This window comes from Symphalangus syndactylus, chromosome 6, assembly GCF_028878055.3.
Source record: "Symphalangus syndactylus isolate Jambi chromosome 6, NHGRI_mSymSyn1-v2.1_pri, whole genome shotgun sequence".
Lineage (NCBI taxonomy): Eukaryota > Metazoa > Chordata > Mammalia > Primates > Hylobatidae > Symphalangus > Symphalangus syndactylus.
Genome location: NC_072428.2, coordinates 40,557,675 through 40,579,897, shown reverse-complemented (window position 1 = coordinate 40,579,897; position 22,223 = coordinate 40,557,675). Strand labels below are relative to the sequence as shown.

Sequence of the window (22,223 nt, the reverse complement as noted above, 5' to 3'; positions counted from 1 at the left end):
GCGAGGACGCTGCTTCCCTTTGCTGCTGCTCTGGAGCTGGGGAGAAATGGGCCAGGTCCTAAATGCAGCTTTTAGGGAAGTCTCTAGCAGGTTGTCAAGTGCTCCTGCCAGTGCTGAGCTGGCAAAGGTGGGTGGGGAGAAGTGCTTAGAAATCCTGAGCACTGAAAGGTGGCCTGTAATTGTAAAATTCCATTTCCTTTCAATTAGCAGCTGATTGCATTTGATGAGCTGCAACATTGTTTCCTCCGTGTAGATTAGGAGTCAGAGCAGTCAATGAGCTGTGAAATTCTCTCCCTGCTGAAACAATAGACAGTGATTAAAGCGCAGCTAATCCGATCATTATAGCCAGAGCCCACTGATCATTAGCTGCTAACCAGATCCCAGAGAGCAGCTCCAGCCCAGCCAAGGCGGACTGGATATAGCAGGTAAACACTACCAATATGCTGCCTCCCTCCTCCCCATGCCCAGAAGTCCCTGGTGGACCCAAGGTTTGGGGCGAAAAACTGGATGCCACAGTGGATACAGGGAATGAGACTGCCAAGGGCAGCTTGATATCAGAGAGACAGCCAGGATTTCAGAGGTAGAGGTAACAGATTTGGGATCATGTCCCAGCCCACCCCTCACCCCCACCCCCCAGTTTGTGTTTTAACCCTGCAGCTGGCATCAGTTATTTACCCCAAATCCTTTATAATGCCTTCCTTGTGTGGCTGTTCTGAGGATTAATACCACAGCCTAGGTAAGATCACTGGCATAATGCTTAAAGTCGGTAATAACACTAACTAACATTTTCAAGTGTTTGCTACGTGCCCAGCACTGTTCTAAGGGCTTTGTATAGATTAACTTGTCTAATCCTCATAACAGCCCTGATATAGTAGATGCTATTATTATCCCTGTTTTTTTCAATGAGGAACACATAAGTTCAATAACTTGCACAAGATCACTTAGCCATAGGAGACAGAGCTGGGATTTAAACCAGGCAAGCCAGCTCAGAGGCCCTGCTATAAACCACCCCACTTGGCTGCTTAAAAAAAAAAAAAATGCTAACACTCATTGTCTCCCTTTGCTAGCCCTGTAGTTTTCAAACTTTACTATGCGGAAGAATTAGCCAGGGAGATTGCTAAAAATGCAGATCACCTGGCCTAAGCCCCAGAGATTTGGATTCAGTAGGTTAAGGAAAGCACCTAGGAAGCTGTGTGTTAATCAGCACCACGTGCAATGCTGATATGGTGACCCAGGACTTACCTGGAGAAGTGCTCTAGGTTCTGGGGAGCAGCCGTTTATCGTCCAGGACCCACATCCTCCTACCTCACCCAGGGCTACTGCCCAACGCCTGATGAGGAAAGCCACGGTTGCAATCACAGAGGATGAGAAAGAGGCAAAAAGCAGAGATTCTGGAACCACATGAAGCAGGATTTGAAAATCTGTTCCTTTTCTTACAGAAGTGGCCATATAAATCATCATCCAAAGCAGGACACTTCTGAGAGTAAAAGGGAAATTAATAATTATTCCCAGACAATAGACATAAACTGAAACTGTCCCAGGCAAACTGGATGTGAGATCATTGTAGCAGATGCTGATGGTGACCTTGGTTCTCTGGTGCTGAGAGCTGCTTACAACAAGCACCTGTGGAGCATGAGCAGCCTGAGCAAAGGACAAGCAGGAAGGGCGGAGGGTTAATGTCCCTGAAGCCGCATCAACCAATGGCAGATAAGGGATCTATAGATGAACACCGTAGTGTTCTTGCCTCTAGGATGGAATAATAACTCTTAAGAGTGTTCTGCTCTATCTCCGAGAGTTCCCCAGCAAGACAGAGCCCCAGTCGCTCATCATGGTAAGTAGCTGGATAACTCAACGTTTATCTTCTTTCCATTCTGTATTTCATGTTTCTCATCTTTACTGGTTATTTCATGGAGTCACCTTGCAAATGAATTGACACCCTGATCCTTTGGTCAGAGTCTTGTTCTGCACTCAGAACAGTCGTCTTACCACTTAGGAGACATGTGACCTTGGGCAAGTACTTAGATTTCAGCTTTCTTAACAGTAAAATGGAAATAACAGTAGAGAATGCGTGTAAAGCATGGCATATGGCAAACACTTGATAAATGTCCAGTTCCAGTGTTATTATTATTGAATTGTTATTGCTCTGACTCACGTCGGAAGCATTTTTTCTCTGCTATCTTGCTGTTGCCTCTTCATCTCTCCTCCAGATTGTTGCAATCCTCTCTCATCCAAGGTGGCTTCTGCACCATGGCCAGGGTGCTGACCCCTTATTTCACTGCTACCATTGGCCCGCTGTATACCAGGCAAGTGCCAGGCTTTGAGAAATGGTAATATTGTGTTTTTTTAATTTGTCTTGAAAAACGATTCAGGGTGGTTTCTTCTAAAAGAGAACAAATAACTTATTTAACAAATGCAGAAGTCCAACACTTAAATCGAAGAGCAATACACACTTAAAGAGTCCTGAGCTGATCATCACTTCTCTTTTCAAATACCTTCCTTTGCCTGACACTGAACAAAGTCCAAACGTAGCATTCAAGGACACATCATAACCTTTAGCCTCCTGACAGGTAGGCTGACACTGCTTGTGCTCAGAGGCCTGTCCCTACAGGGAAAATGCCATGGAAGAAACCCCTTCTGCCTAAGTCCCCCTTCTTCCTGCTTTTCTTTCAAATAAAACAAATGTGAGGTGTGATTACCTACTCCTTTTAATTTTTTGCCAAGCACAGTTGAACAGCTGATTTTAGTCATTTCTACCTATGGTTTCCTCCTTAGAGTTAATTAGTTTCTTTTCAAGTAATTGCAAATAGTACATTTTCCAGGTCCTTGGAGTAGAGGCTGACAACTAGCTCGCTGGAGTGGGCTCTTATCAATAGCTCACGGAAATTAGACACACAAACATCACACTGGGGCCCCGAGGGTTGCTCTAAGTTGTTTAGAAGAAATAGCTCATGAAAGTCCCACGGTTCCTTTATGAATGGACTCGCTGATACAAAATCTCTGGGATGTGGTGGGCAACAGGATAGTCGGAAGCTTTCCTAAGCATCAAAATGGGCTCAGCTCTACACGAGATCACGATTCACTGTGCTTCAGGTACTGTGCTTGGTGCTGTGAGTGAGTCAGGAACAAGGGTTGAGGCTAGAGACAAGGGGGAGAGAAGAGAGTGGGAAGGGCTCTCTCTGCAGGTTTAAAAAAGTGGACAGTGATGTTCACTGGAGGGGGAGACATGCACAGGCTTCATGGGATTATCATCATTATTAGCAATCATTCCCCTGCACCAGAAAGCCAGTCCCAGTACCCTGTCCTCCAAGAACCAACAAAGAGGTCATGCTTATAAGGTTCTTACTTTGGTCTTTAGAACACAATGAATGCTTACTTTCAGGTCCGTGGTTTTCCATGGAATCTGGTTTTATATTTTGAGAGTGTTTCTTTTCTTGTTCTCTCCCTTCAGTTTGAACATTGTTGTTGCTGCTGCTACTGTTGTTGTTTTGAACCTTAGATGAGGAGAGCTGAGTCATTCAGATTCCTCGGTTCATGGCATGTTGGTTACCCCCATCAGTCCATGTGACTCTCTCTACCCTTGTATGAGTTTCCTGTTGCTTCTGTAACAAATTGCCACAAACTGAGTGGCTCAAAGCAACACAAACGTATTACTTTACAGTTTTATAGATGGGAAGTCCAACTCAAATCTCACTGGGATAAGATGAAGGTATTGGCAGGGTGTACTCCTCTGTGGAGGCTCTAGGAGATGATTTGGGGTAAGGTGAAGGTATTGGCAAGGTGCATTCCTTCGGTGGAGGCTATAGGAGACGATCTGTTTCTTTGCCTTTTCCAGATTCTAGAAACTTCCCACTTTCTTTAGCTCATGGCTCCTTCCTCCAACTTCAAAGCCAGCAACTTCGGGCCTAGTCCCTCTTACACTGTCTTCTCTTAGTCATACCTTCCTTTGACTCCTGTTTCCCTCTTCACTTTTTAAGGACCTTTGTGATTACATGGAACTCATCTGAATAACCCAGGATATGCTCTCTGTCTGCTGATTAGCAACTTTAATTCCATCTGTAACCTTAATTCCCACTCGTCATGTAACAAAACAGATTCACAGGTTCTGGGAATTCAGACGTGGATATCTTTGGAGGAGGGATGTTATTCTCCTTACCATAATCCCTAATCCTACACCTATTCTCTGTCCTCATTGACATCTACTCTAACATGCCTGACATATGCCCTGAAATTTGCATGTTTCCTTGTAAATATGCCATTAGTGTATATGTTTTTAATTGACATATTGGTATTATTCTATGTTTAATCTATGGTGTTCTTATATGCTTTTCATTCAACACTATGTTTTTAAAGTCTTCCATGCCGTTCTGTACACACGGAGTTTGATGCTCCTAACAACTGCATATTATTTCGTAACATCTACTTCATTTTACGTATCCAGTTTTCCACTGATGGACTCTTATATTGCCTTCACTCTACTCTGAGCTTTATCATGACAGACATCCTTGTTCAGGGTCCCAGTTGGACCCACATAGGAATTTTTCTAAAAACTGAACTAAGGCTAGGATTTCTGGGTAACAGGGTAAAGACTAGGACTGCTGGATCACAGGATATATCCCTACTTAGTTTCATTAAGCTGTCTTTACTGGTTGTACTAGTTATACTTGGACTAGTAGAGTTGTTAAATCTCATTACTGTGATGGTGATGCAGTGTCTTCTTCTGTCAAACCGCTTGCCTGGGAGCAGAGCTGAAAGCCTTTTCTGGATCTCTCTCCTGTATATTTTTGCTTCCTAGACAAGCTTCAGAGGCACTAAATACACTTTCCTCCAGCTAGCACTTGCATCCCCCTCCACTCCTCTTTTCTATGTGTTAGCACCGTGCTGGGCACAGGCCTCCATCAGAGGAGTCTGTTCTTTGGCTATGCAGGCTCAGAGTTTTATTTCCATTCCTTCTCCTCCATCCTCATACCTCTGGACTCTGGTTTTATTAATTTAACAAGGATTTCTGGAGCACTTACTGGCTCAAATACATTACCCCTTTCTCCCCACCCTAGATATTGGGGATATCAAAAGAACAACTAAGGGGCTTACATTCTGGTGTCCTGTCAACTCAACTGCAAAAACTTAGCCAGGATCCATTCACTTCTCCCCAAAACCTACCTAGTACAAGCAAACAGCATTTTTCACCTGGACATTTGCATTTGTCTCCTACTTGTTGGTCCACCTGCTTCCACTCTTACCCCATCTAGTCCTTTTTCCACACAGCAGCCAGAATAAAGATTTTAAAATATAAATCAAATCCCATCCCTCCTTCATATCTGCTAATAGTCCATTGCCTGGAGAATGAAATCCACATCCCTCAGCCTGGCTTACTAAGCCCCATGGCAGCTGGCTACTCTCGGTCTCTCTGACCTCACCCCATGTCACTCTTTCCTTCATTCACCGTATTTCAGCCACATTGGCCTTTTTCCATTCCTGGTGTAGGTCAAGCCTGTTTCTGCCTCTTAGCCTTTACAGTAGTTGTTCCCTCTGCCCGGAATGCTCTTCCCTCCAAGTTGCTCAGGACTGGCTCTGTCCCATCATGCATACATTGATCCTGTTTTAATTCTCTGGATGGCACTTTTTATTTGCTAGCACTATTTATTAATGAGTACATTGCCTGTGTTCCCCTGTAGTGTGTGAACTTCATGAGAATGATTTTCTTTCTCTTGTTCACTGCTCTATCAGTACCTTGTATACTGCCTAGCACAGGGGTGGAGTTCAAAAATGTGTGGGGTCTTTTTTGAGGAATAAGTGAACAAATGAGTCTAAAGCAGTGGTTCTTGATCTTGACGACCCATTAGAATCATTTGCACAAAGCCAAGCTCCACGTAGACCAATTGAATCAGAATCTCTGGGCACAGGGCTCAGATATTGGCACTTTTTAAAGCATCCAGATAAATATTCACCTAAGGCTCTGAAGCAACCCTTTGAAGATGAGAGCCCATCTCAAGCAGGGCAATTTAGAAAACTTCCTTGGGATTTTGTATGCAAACTTTAGAAAGAAAAATTTTCTTTTTCTTTCTGGTGTTAGCCTAGGTGCTGTAAGCATCCGGCTGTCTGCAGCCGTGTCAGCCGACACCACCACCATTCCTGGGTGCACGGAGGAAGCCAAGCTGTAGGAGGAAAGAATAGGACCAACTCAACAGAGGAGCTGAGCCAATTCAAAGGGGAGGGACGGCATGGCAGGGAGGGGGAGGAAAAGTGCTGATGGTGTTGTGGGAGACCCTGGAGTCTCTGAGTCTAGCCCCACTTAAATTCTCTTCTCGGCTCAAGTTGGCAGCGGTTAGGTTTCTGTCATTTGCAACTAAAAGGATCCTGACCAATACTTGATCAAAGCAAATAATTGTGGGTCAAGAAAAGATGATTTAAATGGAATCCAGAAGACAGAATATTAAGGCAGTGCCTTTATCAATAAATCCATAATTCCAAATATAGCCGCTCGCTAAACTAGAAGGAATCCTTTGCTTCTCTTATTTCAACCAGTTAGTCTGTTTACAAAGTGTCACAGTTAAGCACTTCCACAGCCACATGAAAAGTATTAGATCACTTACTCTTCTCAATAAAGGGAACAAATTTGTGATGGACTGCACTGTGCATTCATCACGGGACACTGTGTATGCCAAGCTTTTGGTCCTGAGGGGCTCCTCTCCCAGCCGGGATACTGAGAGAACTCAGCAAAGGTGATTGAATGCTGAGACCTCTATGATTTCCCTGTCCACCCCAATTCTAATCACAGGGCTCCTTTTGAGTCTTCACAGGGATGCTGAAAGGGTAGAAACTTTGGCTACGGAGGCCCTGACAACCCTGTAAGGTTCCACCTTGAGCAATGGAGAAATAGATCAGTAAGAAGTTGCCCAAGATGCCAGTCTTCAAGGGGAACCAAACGGAATGCTAAAAGGTCTTGAGAAATGGAGGGAAATCAAGAAAATTGTATTGGAGAGAAGTCCTCTCAAAGAGAATACTGTGTATGATTAAAAGGCACAAAGCTATACAGAGAAGATACGAGGCCTGGCACATGCTCTTGCAAGTGCGTGCCTAAACTCTTTAAGCCTTCAAGACTGACAAGCCCTGCTCCACAAAATCCCACATGCCAAGATGCTTTATTTCTGCAATCTTTCTGCATTTCCCCAAAGATAAGCTATATAAAAAAGAGAAATAAATGGTAACATTCCCAGGAAGATTTCCTGCTGGCTTTGACTTTGCATGGAGGCACTGAACAGGAATGGGGCACATAGAATCACACAGGGAAAGTATGTAAACTGGGTCTCTAAGCTGGAGGAAACACCCAGATATTCTATTACCATTTGGTTAGGCTCCTGCCACAGACAGCCACTGTGTTGTTTAATAGAGTAAGCCCTAGCATTAGCCCAAGTTAGAAGGCAACTGTAGCTGATTTCTCAGACTTCTGAGGCTTCTATCTCTCTAGGGCAATAGGTCAGTGGCTGTGTTGTACTATAGAGAGCTGTTGAATTGGATAGCAATCTGCAGGGGACAGCAGATATACCTTAGGATATCTCCAAAACAAAAGAATATTTGATAAGCCTCTCAGTAAAGCGTAGGACCTTTCCCAAAGCCCTGTGCTGAACAGCATCCTGAGAATAGTGGGTTTGGTTAGCTGGGGGGCTTCATTTTGCTAAGGGAGGTATGCACGTTTGGGGCTAGGCGGAATAGTTCAGTGTGGTAGAGGAGAAGCAGAGCCCCAACCCTGGTAGTCTGCACTCTTCACTCTTTACCCTGTAGTGATCAGCTTCCCCAGTAAGTAAGTGTTGAACGAATATTTCAAGTCTGTGGGTTTGAAGGAAAGTCAGAATCTTACCTGCCTGATTAGCCCCATAATTTGTTCTGTCCTGCTCGCAGACATTCAACAGCCTCCTCACACCCGAAGCCTGGTGTAGAAGGGAAGGGAAGGTGCATTGTCATTCTTCCCAGGACAGACACAATGAAAAAAACTGCACCTCAGCATATCTGATTGTCTCTTTTTTGCTTTTTTATTTCTTATATTTGAACCTGAAATTATCCCTTGTCTATTACCACTGCCTTCCTGTAGGTTTCTATTAAAAAAAAAGTGGTTGTATTTTGTCAGGGCTAAAACCTGGGTAAGATTGTCCACCATTAACCAAAGCCCTAAAACTAATCTAATATAGGCCTCTTAATTTGATAAGCTCTCCCAGACCTAAACCCACATCATATATTCTATGATCAATGAACTGTAATGAAATTCCAAATAAGCCCCTCCCCATGGAGCACCAGCTTTCCAGTTTGGAAAGTAGTGATCTGGTGGTTTCATCATTCTCCATCATTAGCAGAGGATGCTGTAGCTCACTTCCCACATCCTGATATCATATCTTATGCTCACTCCCTTGTTTAACACTAGATCTCTAATGTGCACATATACACACACACTTGCATATATAAATCAGCACAGATAAGATCTATACAAAACAAAACTATAAAACAACTAAAGAATATGAAATTATTGTTTAAAAATCATGGACATGCGATATTTATTTTCCTCTTTTCCCAGTGGGATCTAAATATCCTCTGCCCCAGGTCTCTGGGGTTGGCCCTGCTACTTGCTTTCCAGTAGAATGTTAGTAGACACAACATGAGCAAATACATAAAGTATTTTGTGCATCAGCAATCACCATGAAGATAACATGCCCAGCTAGTTCACTGAATCCCAGGAGGACAAGGGCCACCTAGAGCAGATCTGATCCCAAGCTACAGCTTAAAGCAAAGCCCAGCCAAGCCCAAGTGGTATCAGCTAAAACTCAATCCTCAGACATATGAATGAGAATAAATGATTGCATTTTAAAGCCACTACACTTTTGGGTGGTTTGTTATGCAGATTTATTGTGACTATAGCTAAATAAGACAGAACGATATTTTCTGAAGCAAGCTATGAAAGTTCAAAGTCAGAAGAGAAAATGCTGACAGAGGTGACCATGTCTATTTTTAAAGCTGTATATGAATGTTTAAGAAAACAGCACCATAAATAAGCTTAAAAATTAATCTGAGCCAATAATTTAAAAAGTATCTTTAGCAGATGAAGGTGAGATGGAAGAATGGGCCAAGAACAGGATGCGTAAAATATATCTGTAGTAATGAACTTTGTCCCTTTCATTTGTGGAACATCGTGTCGCTGGTAAAAGGAATGAAGTCAGTCATTCAGGACTCACCATGGAAAGATGTTCATGCTGAATAGAAATTTCAGGATATGTGATTAGTAAGACAGTATGTTGGAAAGGGATTTGGAGGGAAGCCCACTATATTTGTTGCCCCTAGGGACTGGAATTGGGGGAAAGACAGTGAGAATGGGGACTTTCAATTTGGCTATGTCTATATCTTTGCATTCCATTCTAATGACCATGTATTAGGTGGGTGTTTGGTCTCAGATATCCTTTTGCCTAAAAGCTCAATATTGTAATAGCACCATTATTATATGGCGATCCAGCCACATATATAGGATCTCCGACAGGGACAAGAAGCCTACTACCCTCTGACATAGACCTTTGGATGGATTTATTTTTTAGAAAGCACCTCCAAGTATTCTCATATATTTACATAAAATCTGCTCTTTCTCCTAACTTAACTTTAACTTTCCTAAGATAGAGACTACATCTTATTTTTTCTTTATTTTCAACAAGTCAGGTATAGTTGAGTATATTTACTGGAGCACACAGATATGAGGGTGCATACCTTCACTCTATAATTCTTGACTCTCAGAGGTTCAGGGGAGATCATAGACCATCCCATTAAATCCATAATGCCAACTATTTCACAGAAAAGGAAAATGAAGCCCCAGAGGGACAGGTCTCTGAGCTGTGAGATCATAACCAGGACTCAGAAAAACTGAGCCAAATTGCAGCCCAGTCTTCTTTTCCTTCTTCTACCAGCTAGCTCCGTAGTCCAGTTTGTTTGTTTGTTTGTTTGTTTGTTTTTTTGAGACAGAGTCTCACTCTGTTGCCCAGGCTGCAGTGCACAGACATGATCTTGGCTCACTGCAACCTCTGTCCCCCGGGTGCAAGTGATTCTCCTGCCTCAGCCTCCCAAGTAGCTGGGACTACGGGCACATGCCACCATGCCTGGTTAATTTTGGTATTTTTAGTAGGGTTTCACCATGTTGGCCAGCATGGCTGGTCTCAAACTCCTGACCTCAGGTGATCCGCCTGCCTCAGCCTCACAAAGTGCTGGGATTACTGGCATGAGCCAACGTGCCCAGCCACAATAGTCCAGTTCTAAAGACTGGTTGGTCTAGGGTCTGAGAAGGCAGCAAGATAGCAGGATATGATGACAAGAGCATGAGCTTTGGAATTAGACAAACGTGAGTTCAAATCTCAGTTCTGGGATTTGCACAAACTGTGCCATTGGCCAGGTTGCTTAACATCTCAGAGTCTCTATGCTTTCGCTTATAAAATGGGAGGGTAATAGCTATTAAACAGAGTTATTGTGAAAAAAAATGACATAAGATTTATAAAGCACTCAGCTCAGTGCCTGGCAGAGAGTAGGAGCTAATTAAATGTGAATGTCATTCCCTTCTCTGTGGAATATCTCAGTAGCTAAAACACTTCGTTATGCATCAAGGAATTAACACCACTGTTAAGAGATTAATTCACAGCAATGCACATGAAAACAGTGATTCAGATCATGGCAAAAAACTATAATTAAAGTATCTGGTATTGTTTGATTACAGGGTTGGCTTCACTGACTTTAGCACTTTGTGGGCAGAGAGCAGGCAACTGAGAGGCAAAGCATGGCTTTATTTTCTGGGAGGTTTCTGACCACTTCCCAGGTCAGGGTGGGGATTACTCTTCTGATCCTTGTTTTGCACTGAAGAGTCTAAGCCTTAATGGGTTGACATAGAGAGGAGAACTTACATTTACTAAACATCTACTATGTGCCAGGCCCTTTAAATACTCATTCTCACTTTATTTGCCCAGAAATCCCAAAAGGCCAATATGTACAACTACATTTGATAACCGAGAATGCTGAGGCTCATCGGTAAATTCAATAAGTTGCTTCGATGTCATCCACAGTTAAGGATGGAGGTAGGGTTTAATCCAAGTCTGCTCAACTCCAAAGGCTATGTTCAATTCAATACAGAGGCTACCTCCTGTTTCGGGCACAAATTTACAGCTAAGTATGTAACAGGCACTGTTGTAAGTACTTTGAGTGGTACAGCTATGACTGCTAGTTAACTATCCACTTCCATTCTCCCCTTCTTTACTAACAAAATCCCAAATTTTTATTGTGAGTAGCGAATGTCTAACCACAGATCAGCATTTCCCAGTTTCCTTGGCAGTTAAGGAGGACCCAAAAGATCTAAGGAAGTGTTGGTTGGAACTACCAGGAAAAGTCCTGAAATAACCCATGTGAGAGGTATGACTTCATGTCCTCTGTCCCTCCACCTTTCTTTTTTTTTTTCTTTTGGAGACAGAGTTTCACTCTTGCTGCCCAGACTGGAGTGCAGTGGCGCGATCTCGGCTCACTGCAACCTCTGCTTCCTGGGTTCAAGCGATTCTACTGTCTCAGCCTTCCTAGTAGCTGGGATTACAGGTGCATGCCACCACACCCGGCTAATTTTTGTATTTTTAGTAGAGGCGGGGTTTTCATATTGGCCTTCCACCTTTCTTTCTGCTTCTGGTCTAGAATGTGGACTGAGAGTTGGTACCTGGCAGCCATTTTGAACCATGAGGTGCATAAGGCGACCTTGAGAATGAAAGTCAGTGCTAAAAATGGTGGAGTAGAAAAGTAGAGGTAGCCTTAGGCTCCTGACAACTGTGGAACTGCCTTGTCAATCCTGGATTGCCAATCTTTAAAACTGTTTTAAATGAGGGAGGAATAAGCCTCTACTAATTTAAGTTACTCTTCTGTTGCTTTTGTGATTATACTTGAATATAATCTTAAGTGCTACACCTATAATTTCTTATTTAATCCTCCAATAGTTTTATGTGGTAAGTATTTTTATTCCTAAGTTTTTCAGGTGAGATAATTGAAACACAGAGAGGTTAAGCAACATGCCCTAGATCACTGAGCTAGTATATAAAAGAGAGTGGGTTTGAACCCATTCCAACTTCTGCAACACTCATGCCCTTAATAATGGTATTAGACTGCCGAGTCAGACTAGACATCAAAGACTGTTTTCCCCAAGCTGAAGAACTTTCATGTCTCAGTGGAATTTTCCTTCAGAATCAAACTTTATTTCTGATGGTTTGAGCCCTATTTGCATCTGGCATGAGGTTAGTTTTTCACTTTGTAAGAAATAACATTCTAATGGGTTTTTAAGGGCCCAGAAGACTTGTTAGCCATTCCCTGGCTGCCGCAGGACAAACTCATTAAAAACATCTGAACAAAACCAACAGAACTTGAAGGGCAACAAGAAAATGAAGACACTCTGGGGGTGGGGTTAGAGAATCCATATGGTAAATCACAGATATTAAAGGGTCCACTCACTCAACTGGAGGTGGAACTCTGTGACAAGACATTTCACCTGTTTGCATTACAAGGTGTCATAGGTTGGTAACAAGAATTGCAGTCACTTACTCATCTTATCAGAATTTCTGTCAAGAAAACAATTTGGATATCCCTAGAGTTTTCTCTTAATGGGATTTTACCTCTGTGGAAAAGGGTTTGATAAGTAAATGAATGATGCAAACAAAATTGGAGGAAAAATGTTTACTGAGCTAAATTATTTTGCAACCCTGGAAAAGTACCAATTATGGGAAAATACAGTTTATCCAGAGTTCTATCAATTGGGGTTTACTATTAATTTGATCTGTAAAATGGGGATAATCACACTGATGTCTCAAGGTGGTGGCAAGGAACATGCTAAATACACCATATGGAGGTGACCTAGCACAGCGACTACCACAGTGATAAAAATACGTTGAGATATGTTTGTATTCTTTTATGGGGCTCTGAGGACTGGCCACTGTGTTTTCTCTTCCGGCCTTTGGGGAGCAGTCTTTAGAGACCATTTAAAAAACAATGAACAGAAAAAAGCAATAAACTCTCCAATGCCCTAAACAACCCAGGCGCAGAGCAGGAAGCATTGGCTCTAGTATCTGCAAATAACCTTGCAGATTTTCTGACTGCCTGGTTTTCAGAAGCCCACCTAAGTAAATCACCTAATCCCCAGATCATGTCAAGAGGCAGCACAGCACAGCGGTGAACATCTTGGCTCCAATACCAGTTGACCTGGGTTTAAATTCTTGCTCTTTACTTACTTGGCCATTTTAGTTAAATATTTGTAAAATGGAGTTAGTAATACCTATAGTTCACTGTGGTGAGGGTTCAACCAGATAATACACATAGGGGGCTAGAAGAATGTCTAGCACATAGTTAGTGGTTAATAATTACAGGTCAGTGTTAGTGATTATAATTATTAGTGCAGAGTATGGTATAATTTCCTTCTTCCCCTTCCTTCTGTGACAGCTCCATCATGGTGGGTCCCAGTCTTGTGTGGTGGTAGCAAAGTAGGCTTCATAAGAAAGTCAGGAGCCTAGCCCATAGGCTCTATGGAGATAAAGGCCCTGAAGAAAGATCTGGTAGGCTTCCTAGAAAAGATTAGGGCATAAACTTTGGAACCAGGCCTACTTGGGTTTAAATTCTGATTTCTCTGATGACCAGCTGGCTCTGCGACCTTCAGCAAGATCTCAGGACCTTAGAATGGACATGTACTGTCATGTATTGCATAACCGTGTTTTGGTCAATGATGGATCACATATACAATGGTGGTCCCATAAGATTATAGTACTGTATTTTTTACTATACCTTTTCTATGTTTAGATATATTTAGATATACAAAACTTACCATTGTGTTACAATTGCCTACAATATTCAGTATAGTAACATGCTCTACAGGTTTGTAGCCCAGGAGCATAGGCCATACTGTACAGTCTAGGTGTGTAGTAGGCTATACCATTTAGGTTTGCCTAAGTACATTGTATGATATTCCTACCATGACAAAATCACCTACTGATGCATTTCTCGGAATATATCCTTGTTGTTAAGTGATGCATTTAACATGGTTGTTAAATTTTTACTAATTGAAGAGTAAAATCTCAAGTAAAAGAACTCTTCCTTGTTTAGCTTTAAACTTTGTAACCAGTGGTCTTGTCAATTGCAAGGTTGCTCTGAGCTGACAGGCTAGTTAGAGAAATGGTCTGTATGCTTTTATTTGGAGGAGGACTGCATAAAAAACCATCCCAAACTTTAGTGGCTTAAACCAACAACCATTTATTTAGCTGATGATTCTGAGGGTTGCTAATTTGGTCTGGGCTCAGCTGGGCAGTTCTTCTCCTAGTCTCAAATGGGTTCACTTATGTGTCTGCAGTTAACTGCCAGTCTTGAGGTGACTCTGTTTCTGAGGATTAGCTGGCTATTGGTGGGGCCATGGAGTAACATTCATCAAGCTAGAGCAGGCAGTCATGGGGTTATGGGAGATGCAAGAAAGGATGTCTCCATACACAAACACTTTTCAAGTTTCCTCTTGCATCACAATGGCCGAAGCAAGTCACACAGCCACAACAGTAGTATAAAGGGAACTTCTCAAGGGTGTAGGATGATGTGAACAATTTGAATCCATTACTGCAACAATCTACCACAATCACCATAGAATATGTTTTGGGAGAAATAATTCATTTCTGAAATAGGCATCTTGTACGTGCACGTGAAGCCAAAGTGCCTTTCCTCTTAATGTATTCCAAAGAGAAATTACTCACTACGACCCTCTGGACAAAGGCCGAATAAAGAATTTTCAGCTTACCAACCAGTTGAAATGCTGTCTCTGGCATAGAGATTTCCTGATTTCCTGTGAATTAAAGCTCCAGAATAGGGGGTTTCTAAGTCTCTTTAAACTCTGACATTCTGTGAATCTATACTTTTCAATTACAATTTGAGAAGAGCTGAAGCCCAGGACAAGAAAGCCCTGTTTCTTGTCCAGTGAGGCAGTCAGGAAATTTCAGCCCAATGCAAAGAGCAAGTCGTCAACCATGAAGACTGTGTGACATGACCATGGATTAAAATGTCTCAAGAAGTAGTGAGCTCCCTGTTACTGAAGGTGATCAAGCACAGACTGGACAGCCATTTTTAAAGATAATCAAAAGCTGTGGTTATAATTCTATTTGTGTAAGGAGACATCAGAATGTTTATAGTGCTTCCAGGAATTCTGATGCCCTCCCCAAGACAGGCCATGCAGAAAAGTGGAATCTGTCCCTGTATTAGGTAAAAAAAAAAAAAAAAAAAAAAAAAAAAAAGTATATATATATATATATATATATATGTATTTAACAACAAGTGAGCACTTACTATAAACAAATTACGTTCACGTCTTATACCTTCCTTTACTCTAGTGCCAATAACTCCTTTTTACAAAGGGAAAACAAAGGCTTACGTATTTTGCTCAAAGTCACCCTCAACTAGTAAGTATCTGAGTGGTTCCTTCACTTTCAACTCAGTGGTTCTTTTCATGTTCTTGGCGACCTTCTTTCTTTCCTTCCATCATTCATTCATTTGTTCAGTCTGTCTGTCATTTGATCTTCATCCTTAATGAAATCTCTGTTAAATGTGGGGAAGGATAGGCATGTACTAGCATCTCAACTTACAGACCTTAAGATTGGGTGAGAATTAAACTAGATACTATATGTAAAATTCTTAGAGCAGCATCAGGTACCTGAAAAACACTCCATGAAGGCTAGTTAATATTATTATATGGGGAGAAAAGGCATGAAGCTTTTGAAATTGAGCCTGAGTTCAGAGAATCTGAGATGTCTGGTCAGAAAGAAACATGTAAAAAGGGTGAGAGGGCAATGACCCAGCCCCACATCCTTGAATCCTGTGGTTGTTTCAGGAACCCCGAGGAGCATGAGGACATCCTGAGCAGAGGCCACCTCAGGGGAGCTGAAGGAGCAGGAGAGCAGCCCTGGCACACCCTGCCCAGGCTCACCTCCTCCCCCAGAACTAAGCCAGGGCTGAGAAGTTCCTTGAAAGAGGCTGCTCTTTGGAAGCCTTGCACATTTCTGAAGGCTGCCAAGAGAGTGTGCGGCTGAAACGAGAGTGAGGACCCGTGCTTCCTTGAGGTGAAGCCCAGGGTAGGCATGAGATAGAGAAGTTAATCCTTTCTTCCTGCTTTGTGTTCCCACACCCACTCCTGATGGCCCTCTTGGGCAAGAGCTAAAACAGCCCAACACAAACTGTCTCTCATGAGTGGCTGACATCTGGTCTCTAGAAAATACTCAAGTAATACTTGTCTGGCAAACTCCTGGAGCACAGGTCACACCCGGCAGCTGACCACTTTCTCCTTGGCTCTGAGGCCATGACAGCTAGACAGTCTAGTGTGGGACCATTTGAATTCTAAAGTGTGTCAGCCCTGGCCACCGTACAGCAGGGGATGGAGAGCAGGCTCTTGGCATGGTCTTCCTCAGACCCCTCTCCCTTGCCTTGCATGCATGTCCTCATGGAAAGATGTGCTCTGTGAGCAGGTTGCAGGGGGGTGGGGTGGGAGAAAATGCAATGTTTTCTGAAAGAAGATCCTTTTCAGCAGTTGTTTTAAAGTTGAGCCAGGCGTGGTGGCTCACGTCTGTAGTCCCAGCACTTTGGGAGCAGGAAGATCGCTTGAGGTCAAGAGTTTGACACCAGCCTGGGAAACATAGCAAGATCCTGTTTCTAAAAAAAAAAAGAAGAAGAAGAAGAAGAAAGAAAGAAAACTTAGCTGAGCATGGTGGTATGTGCCTATAGTCTCTGCTACTTGGGAGGCTGAGGCAGGAGTATCACTTAAGTCCAGGAGTTCCAGGCTGCAGTGAGCCATGATCACAACATTGCGCTCCAGCCTGGGTGACAGAGCGAGACTCTGTCTCTAAAGATAAATAAATTAGGTAATTAAAGTGCTATGTGGATAAGGTAATTCTTAAGACAATACTAAACAGAGATTAGAGGTAGTGAAATGAAATGTATCATTGAAGCATCCAACGAAAACCAAGAGACAAGGGGAACAGGTGGTCTGCCTTTGAATGTGCTTGCACTTGGAATAATCCACAGTACTGGCACCCGCTGATGCTGAAGGCTGGCTCTTCCCGGGCCTGGACCCACATGTCCAGGCCCAGGTCAGGAGAGAAGCATCTGCTGGAGTTTCCCCTGAACCTCTGCACTTGGCCGCCTTGGAGCCACTGCTTTTACAGAGGCAGTTTTAAGGACCCCAGATAAAATATTTGACAGAAAGGGAAGAAGCATCAGCATCCACAGTTGAGCCTGTGCTTCCCAGGGTGCCAAGGGCTTTTTATACAGAATTTCTTTTCAATAGGAAGGCAAAAAAGACAATTTCATGCCATCCTCAGTGCAGCTTGATATCTTACTTCACCAGATAATATTTTTTGCTCTTCTCTCTTCATTGTTCTCTCTGCCTTGAATGTCCTTTTCCTGGATCTCCACGTTTCAAACCCCACTGTCTATGCAGACTCAATCCAAACCCCTACCCTTTCCATAAAGCCTTCTGTGGTTCCTCCTCCACCACTACTAGGAGCCACAGTCAGAAATAACTTCATCACATACTTATTCATTCTGTGCCATAGCTTCCTCATCTGTAAGATGGGCATAATAATAATAATACCTATTTCATAAGATTATTGTGGGAATTAGGAAGAGCACTTAGAATTAAGCTTAGCATATAAACAAAGTTTAATAATGAGAATAATAATTGTAGTTGTTGTCAATGGATATAATTTATCTCCTTTGCTGCACTGTGGGATTTTGGAGGCAGGGCATGAATGAGGTCTTATTCATCTCTGAATCCAGAGGCTAGCAGTCAGCCTTGATGCCCAACAGATACTCAGGCTCAGTAGAATGTTTGATGAATGAGAGTGGAGGAGTGTCCGAGGCCAGCGACAAGAGCGATCTTTGAGCCAACAGACTCCCCACTCATTAACCCTCCATCTGCCTGGCCATCTTTATGGGTCACCTATCACTACGTGGCTATTGTTTAAAGCCGGCCAAACTATCCTGGTGCTGGCTGCTGGCAGCCTCGGCTTCAAGCAGCCGCCAGAGAGGCTGCTGCGTAGGCTTACGGCATCATTGAAGCTGTCTTTGGGGCTCTGCTTCTCAGGGGCTGGTAGATGAAACCTGTGCCCCTGGCAAAGTGGGGGCCTGGTCTTTCTGCAATCCCAGCCCTGCTTGGACACCCATTACAGCAATGAGCACAGTGCATTTGACTTTTTGCCTTATCTCTCACGCTTCTCAACATGGACGGCTCGTAATGGATGTCAGACTTTGAATTTCTTATCATGTTGTTTATATCTAATAAGTGAATTGCCCTGTTTTTTTAAAAGTCAGCTTTTAAAAATACTGTGTTTGAACATCTGTCAAGGGCTGGGGATTAGCTGAATAGGCACTGGATGCCAGGATATTATATTCTCTCTTATCCTTTATACTGTAATTATCTTGATCCTCAAACAACTCAGCACCAGTTACAACCACTTTCGCAGACTTGTTGTTGCTGCAAATTCAAAAAATTATTTTATTTGAATCTAAATTAAACTGATATGTAACAAGGTTTTTTTTTCATGCTAAGTCTCAAAAAACAGTATCTGCAGATGATTAAAAAACAGTAAAACACGGACAATTTCAAAGTTTATTTCAAGAATAAACTCATGAAAATTCATCTAATTATGCAGCAGTGTACCAAAAATAATCTTTTCCAAACCTAAATTTGTTTAACAAAACACACAGTCAGCTAAGCCAAATGAAAGCAAACGTGTGTTTATGCCATAGTCACCCCCTCCCCCTGGCTGCTCGAGTGGGCACGAGGGCTTGGCAGGGTCCTGAAGCCTGTTGGCGGCTTCTGAGTCCTAACACTTTGCTTGCTGGTGTTTCCAACGAGCGGGCCATTGGCTCCACTGATCACAGAAATGGACCCTGTTGCTGCTTGTGTAAGTGGTCTCTGTTTCTGGAATGTGGAAAGCTGAAGCGGGGAGGACAGAGTATTTTACTCTCAACAACTCAAGGGGAAAAAGAAACTAGTAAAGCATCATGCACATAAGTGCAGGCAGAGTGGTGCTGTGTCTGCCAATGATTAATAGTAATAGTGAGAATAGCTACTGTTTATTGAGCCCTTGCGCCGCACCAGGTATTCATTTAAGAGTCTCACATTCTTCATTTTTTCAGCTGACCCATGTAACAAAATAACTGGGAGCCAGTTGTCATGACCCCTACTTTACAGATGTAGAAACTGAGGTTTAAAGGGAAACAGCCTGTCTAAGATCACACAAGTAATTGGCTGAGCTGAGATTTAAATCTGTCTGACTTCAAAAGCCATGTGTTTAAACTGCCATAGCATACTGTGTGGCTTAGCCCTGGGCCAGCTTCTGGGAAGGAGAAATCCAGGAATCCATGGGAATCCCAGCTCTCCCCTTCTAGACAAGTTCCTGGTTACTTTCTGGATCTCAATGTACTCATCTGTAAAGTGGAGAATGCAATACTTAAGACATAGTAAAAATTTAAAAAGTCATAAAATATGATTATTCAGTTAGATGATACACCCTCAGAGGACAGGAGGTATGTTTATTTTGTTCGCAATTGTAACCCTAGTACCCCCCGTAATAATATCTCACAGTGTTTGGCATATAAGAGAGTAGGAGTGAAATCATAGCTTCCTTCCTATAACTTGTTTACAGCTTATTTGGAAAGAAAAAAATGACAAGTGTGAGCAGATGAGAGAATAACATGTGAACATGTCATCACAGAGATGTTAATTAACTGCCAGATTGGTGACCTAGCAATAATGTCATATTGGAATTGTCCCCACCAGGCATTAGAAAATCGGGTTCTGGCCCCAGTGCCACAACTTCCTAACTGTGCAGGTTTTTGAACTTCTCTGAACTTCTGTAGGAGAGGAATCGTAATGATCTAACTTTTCTTTTTCTCCTGTACTATTGTCAAGTCCAGAAAATACTGTCACATGCTTTATGAAATGTCATGACCATCATCATTTTTGGCAAGGAGAGCAGGGAAATGAGGCTGAACTCACTGGAGGAAATGGCTGAAGGTCCCAGCCATGAACGAGGAGCCACATTTTGCTATAGATTAGAATGTATTCCAGAAGGAAAACTAAAATCAAGGATCTATGTCAAGTTCAGCTCCTGTTTCCAGAGGCCTACAGCATCCTGGGGATTCTCACTATCACTTGCCAGTAGCAATATTAGGCACTCACTAAATATTTTTAAAGTCAAGTTCATTTGTCCTAATTGGAATAATAGAATTGAATTGTATTGAATGCAATGGCTTCAAAAAGCCCTATTAAAATCCACCTGCCACCCAGTCACATAAAATCACCAAACAACTTTCTTCACTAAGTTCCATGGTCTGTGCTTCTGCTGTATCTTTTCTCTAACTGAGGCAGAGTGCATGAGGAAGGCATGGCTTCTGGAAGGGAATGGTAGGAGGGCACATGCGTGGATATTAGGAAGAATTTTTCTCCCCCAGGAGCAAGAACCTGGGATTTCTAGGGAAACAGAAAGGAGGCCTCACATCCCTCAAATTTATTGGCACGTGCTTCCCTAAATTGCCTTAACAAGTGAAGCTCGTTTAACCTCAGCATTCATCTCTTAATTCACCGGACATTTTTGGTCCTTGCTATGTGCCTGGCACCATTCTAGTCTATGGGTCTTAAGACTTTTCAGATTTTCTATTTCTGTTACCTTGAGCAAGTCCCTTAAACTTTCCTATCCTCAGTTTACATATCTGTAAAATAGACATCATTTGTTATGCCTCCCAGAGTTTGTAGGAGGAACAAATAAGATTAAAATACTTCACAGGCTACCTGACATTTAACAATGATTTTAAAAGAAATAGTCATTACAGAACTAAAGATGTTTTTAAAAAAGAAATAAAGGTCTCTGGATCTAATAATGCGATGTCATGGAAAGAACGAGTTATAGTTAGAAGTTGAAAGTAATGCATGCGCATGTAGTAAAAGGACCTGATTGTGCTAGTCCCCTGCCTGAAAACCATCCCCTGCCCACCATCCACTCTCAAAGATCCCCAAGTCCTGAGAGCATAGCCACCTCTCCAGACCCATCCCTCACAGCCCTGCCCCCTGCCGCCAAAATATGCCCTGCTCTTCTGCCACACGTGGATTTGATTGGCTAGTTCTTGAAGAGAACATATTCTCTCAGGCCTCCCTGCCTTTGCACAGGCTATTTCCTCTGCTTGGAGAAGCCCCAGTAATTTGGCAAGAGCTCGCTCGATGTCAGCCCCTCTGGGAGACTTCCTAGTCTTGTCTTTTTATCAGGACTGAGTTTTCTTCTCTGATCCCTGCAGCACTTGGGCAAACAGCTGATAGGAGTTCATTTTGTGAAGCTGTGACCAGTTTTCCAGTAGACCATGAACTTGCTGAGGGTAGAAGCCTGCCTGTCTTTGATCCTTGTTTCTGTGGGGTTCATCCCAGTGCCTGGCACAGTGGCTTTGGAGATGGAAGGAATAGAGGGAGGTAAGTGGATGGGCAGGAGTTCAAGTGCTGTCTTCCTAGAGAAGGCGTGGGGGTGGGTCTAGGATTGGTCACTATAAATAACCTGGAGAAATTCTGAAAACAAAACAAAACACACATATAGTTCCTGCCTCCCAAGATTCTGCTGTCGAATGGGCCCCAGGCAAAAATGGATTTACCTTGCAGCTAGTGGAGTTTATACTTCAAGACTTCACTTGCACAGCCCGTTCCAGGGACTTGGGAGAAGCTCCAGCAATTCCCTTTTTTTAAAGACAGGGTCTTGCTCTCTTGCCCAGCCTGGAGGGCAGTGGTGCCATCTCAGCTCACTGCAACCTCCACCTCCCAGGCTCAAGTGGTCCTCCCACCTCAGCTTCCCAAGTAGTTGGGACCACAGGTGGCAATTTCTTATTCATAACTTTATATGTGTACTTTAAAAAGGACTCTCTATATGGAAAGAGTTCAGGCCCCAAAAAACCTGGATCAACCTCTGGCCCCAGGATCCACAGTTTCAATAAGCTTGTCAAGTGATTCTGATACACAGCCAGATTGGGCGATGACTTGCTACTCAATGGGTAATGCACAGACCAGAAGCATCAGCAAACATCATGGGTGGGCAAGTCGGAAATGCAGAATCTCAGACACCTTCCTCGACCTACTCTCTGTGAATCTGCATTTTAACAAAATCTCTGGGCTGATTCATGTGCAAAAA

At 42.9% G+C, this 22,223-nt stretch overlaps 1 protein-coding gene across 1 annotated transcript in view; it reads left to right on the top strand.

Moving 5' to 3' along the window:
- The first annotated feature begins 1,748 nt into the window (after window positions 1-1,748).
- LOC129483896 (uncharacterized) overlaps window positions 1,749-22,223 on the top strand; it is an 82,692-nt gene continuing 62,217 nt past the window's right edge. The window contains exons 1-3 of the mRNA XM_055281308.1: window positions 1,749-1,831; window positions 15,890-16,130; window positions 21,349-21,517. Coding sequence (XP_055137283.1) covers window positions 21,412-21,517 — 106 coding nt within the window. The 5' untranslated portion in view covers window positions 1,749-1,831; window positions 15,890-16,130; window positions 21,349-21,411. The remainder of the gene's footprint in view (window positions 1,832-15,889; window positions 16,131-21,348; window positions 21,518-22,223) is intronic.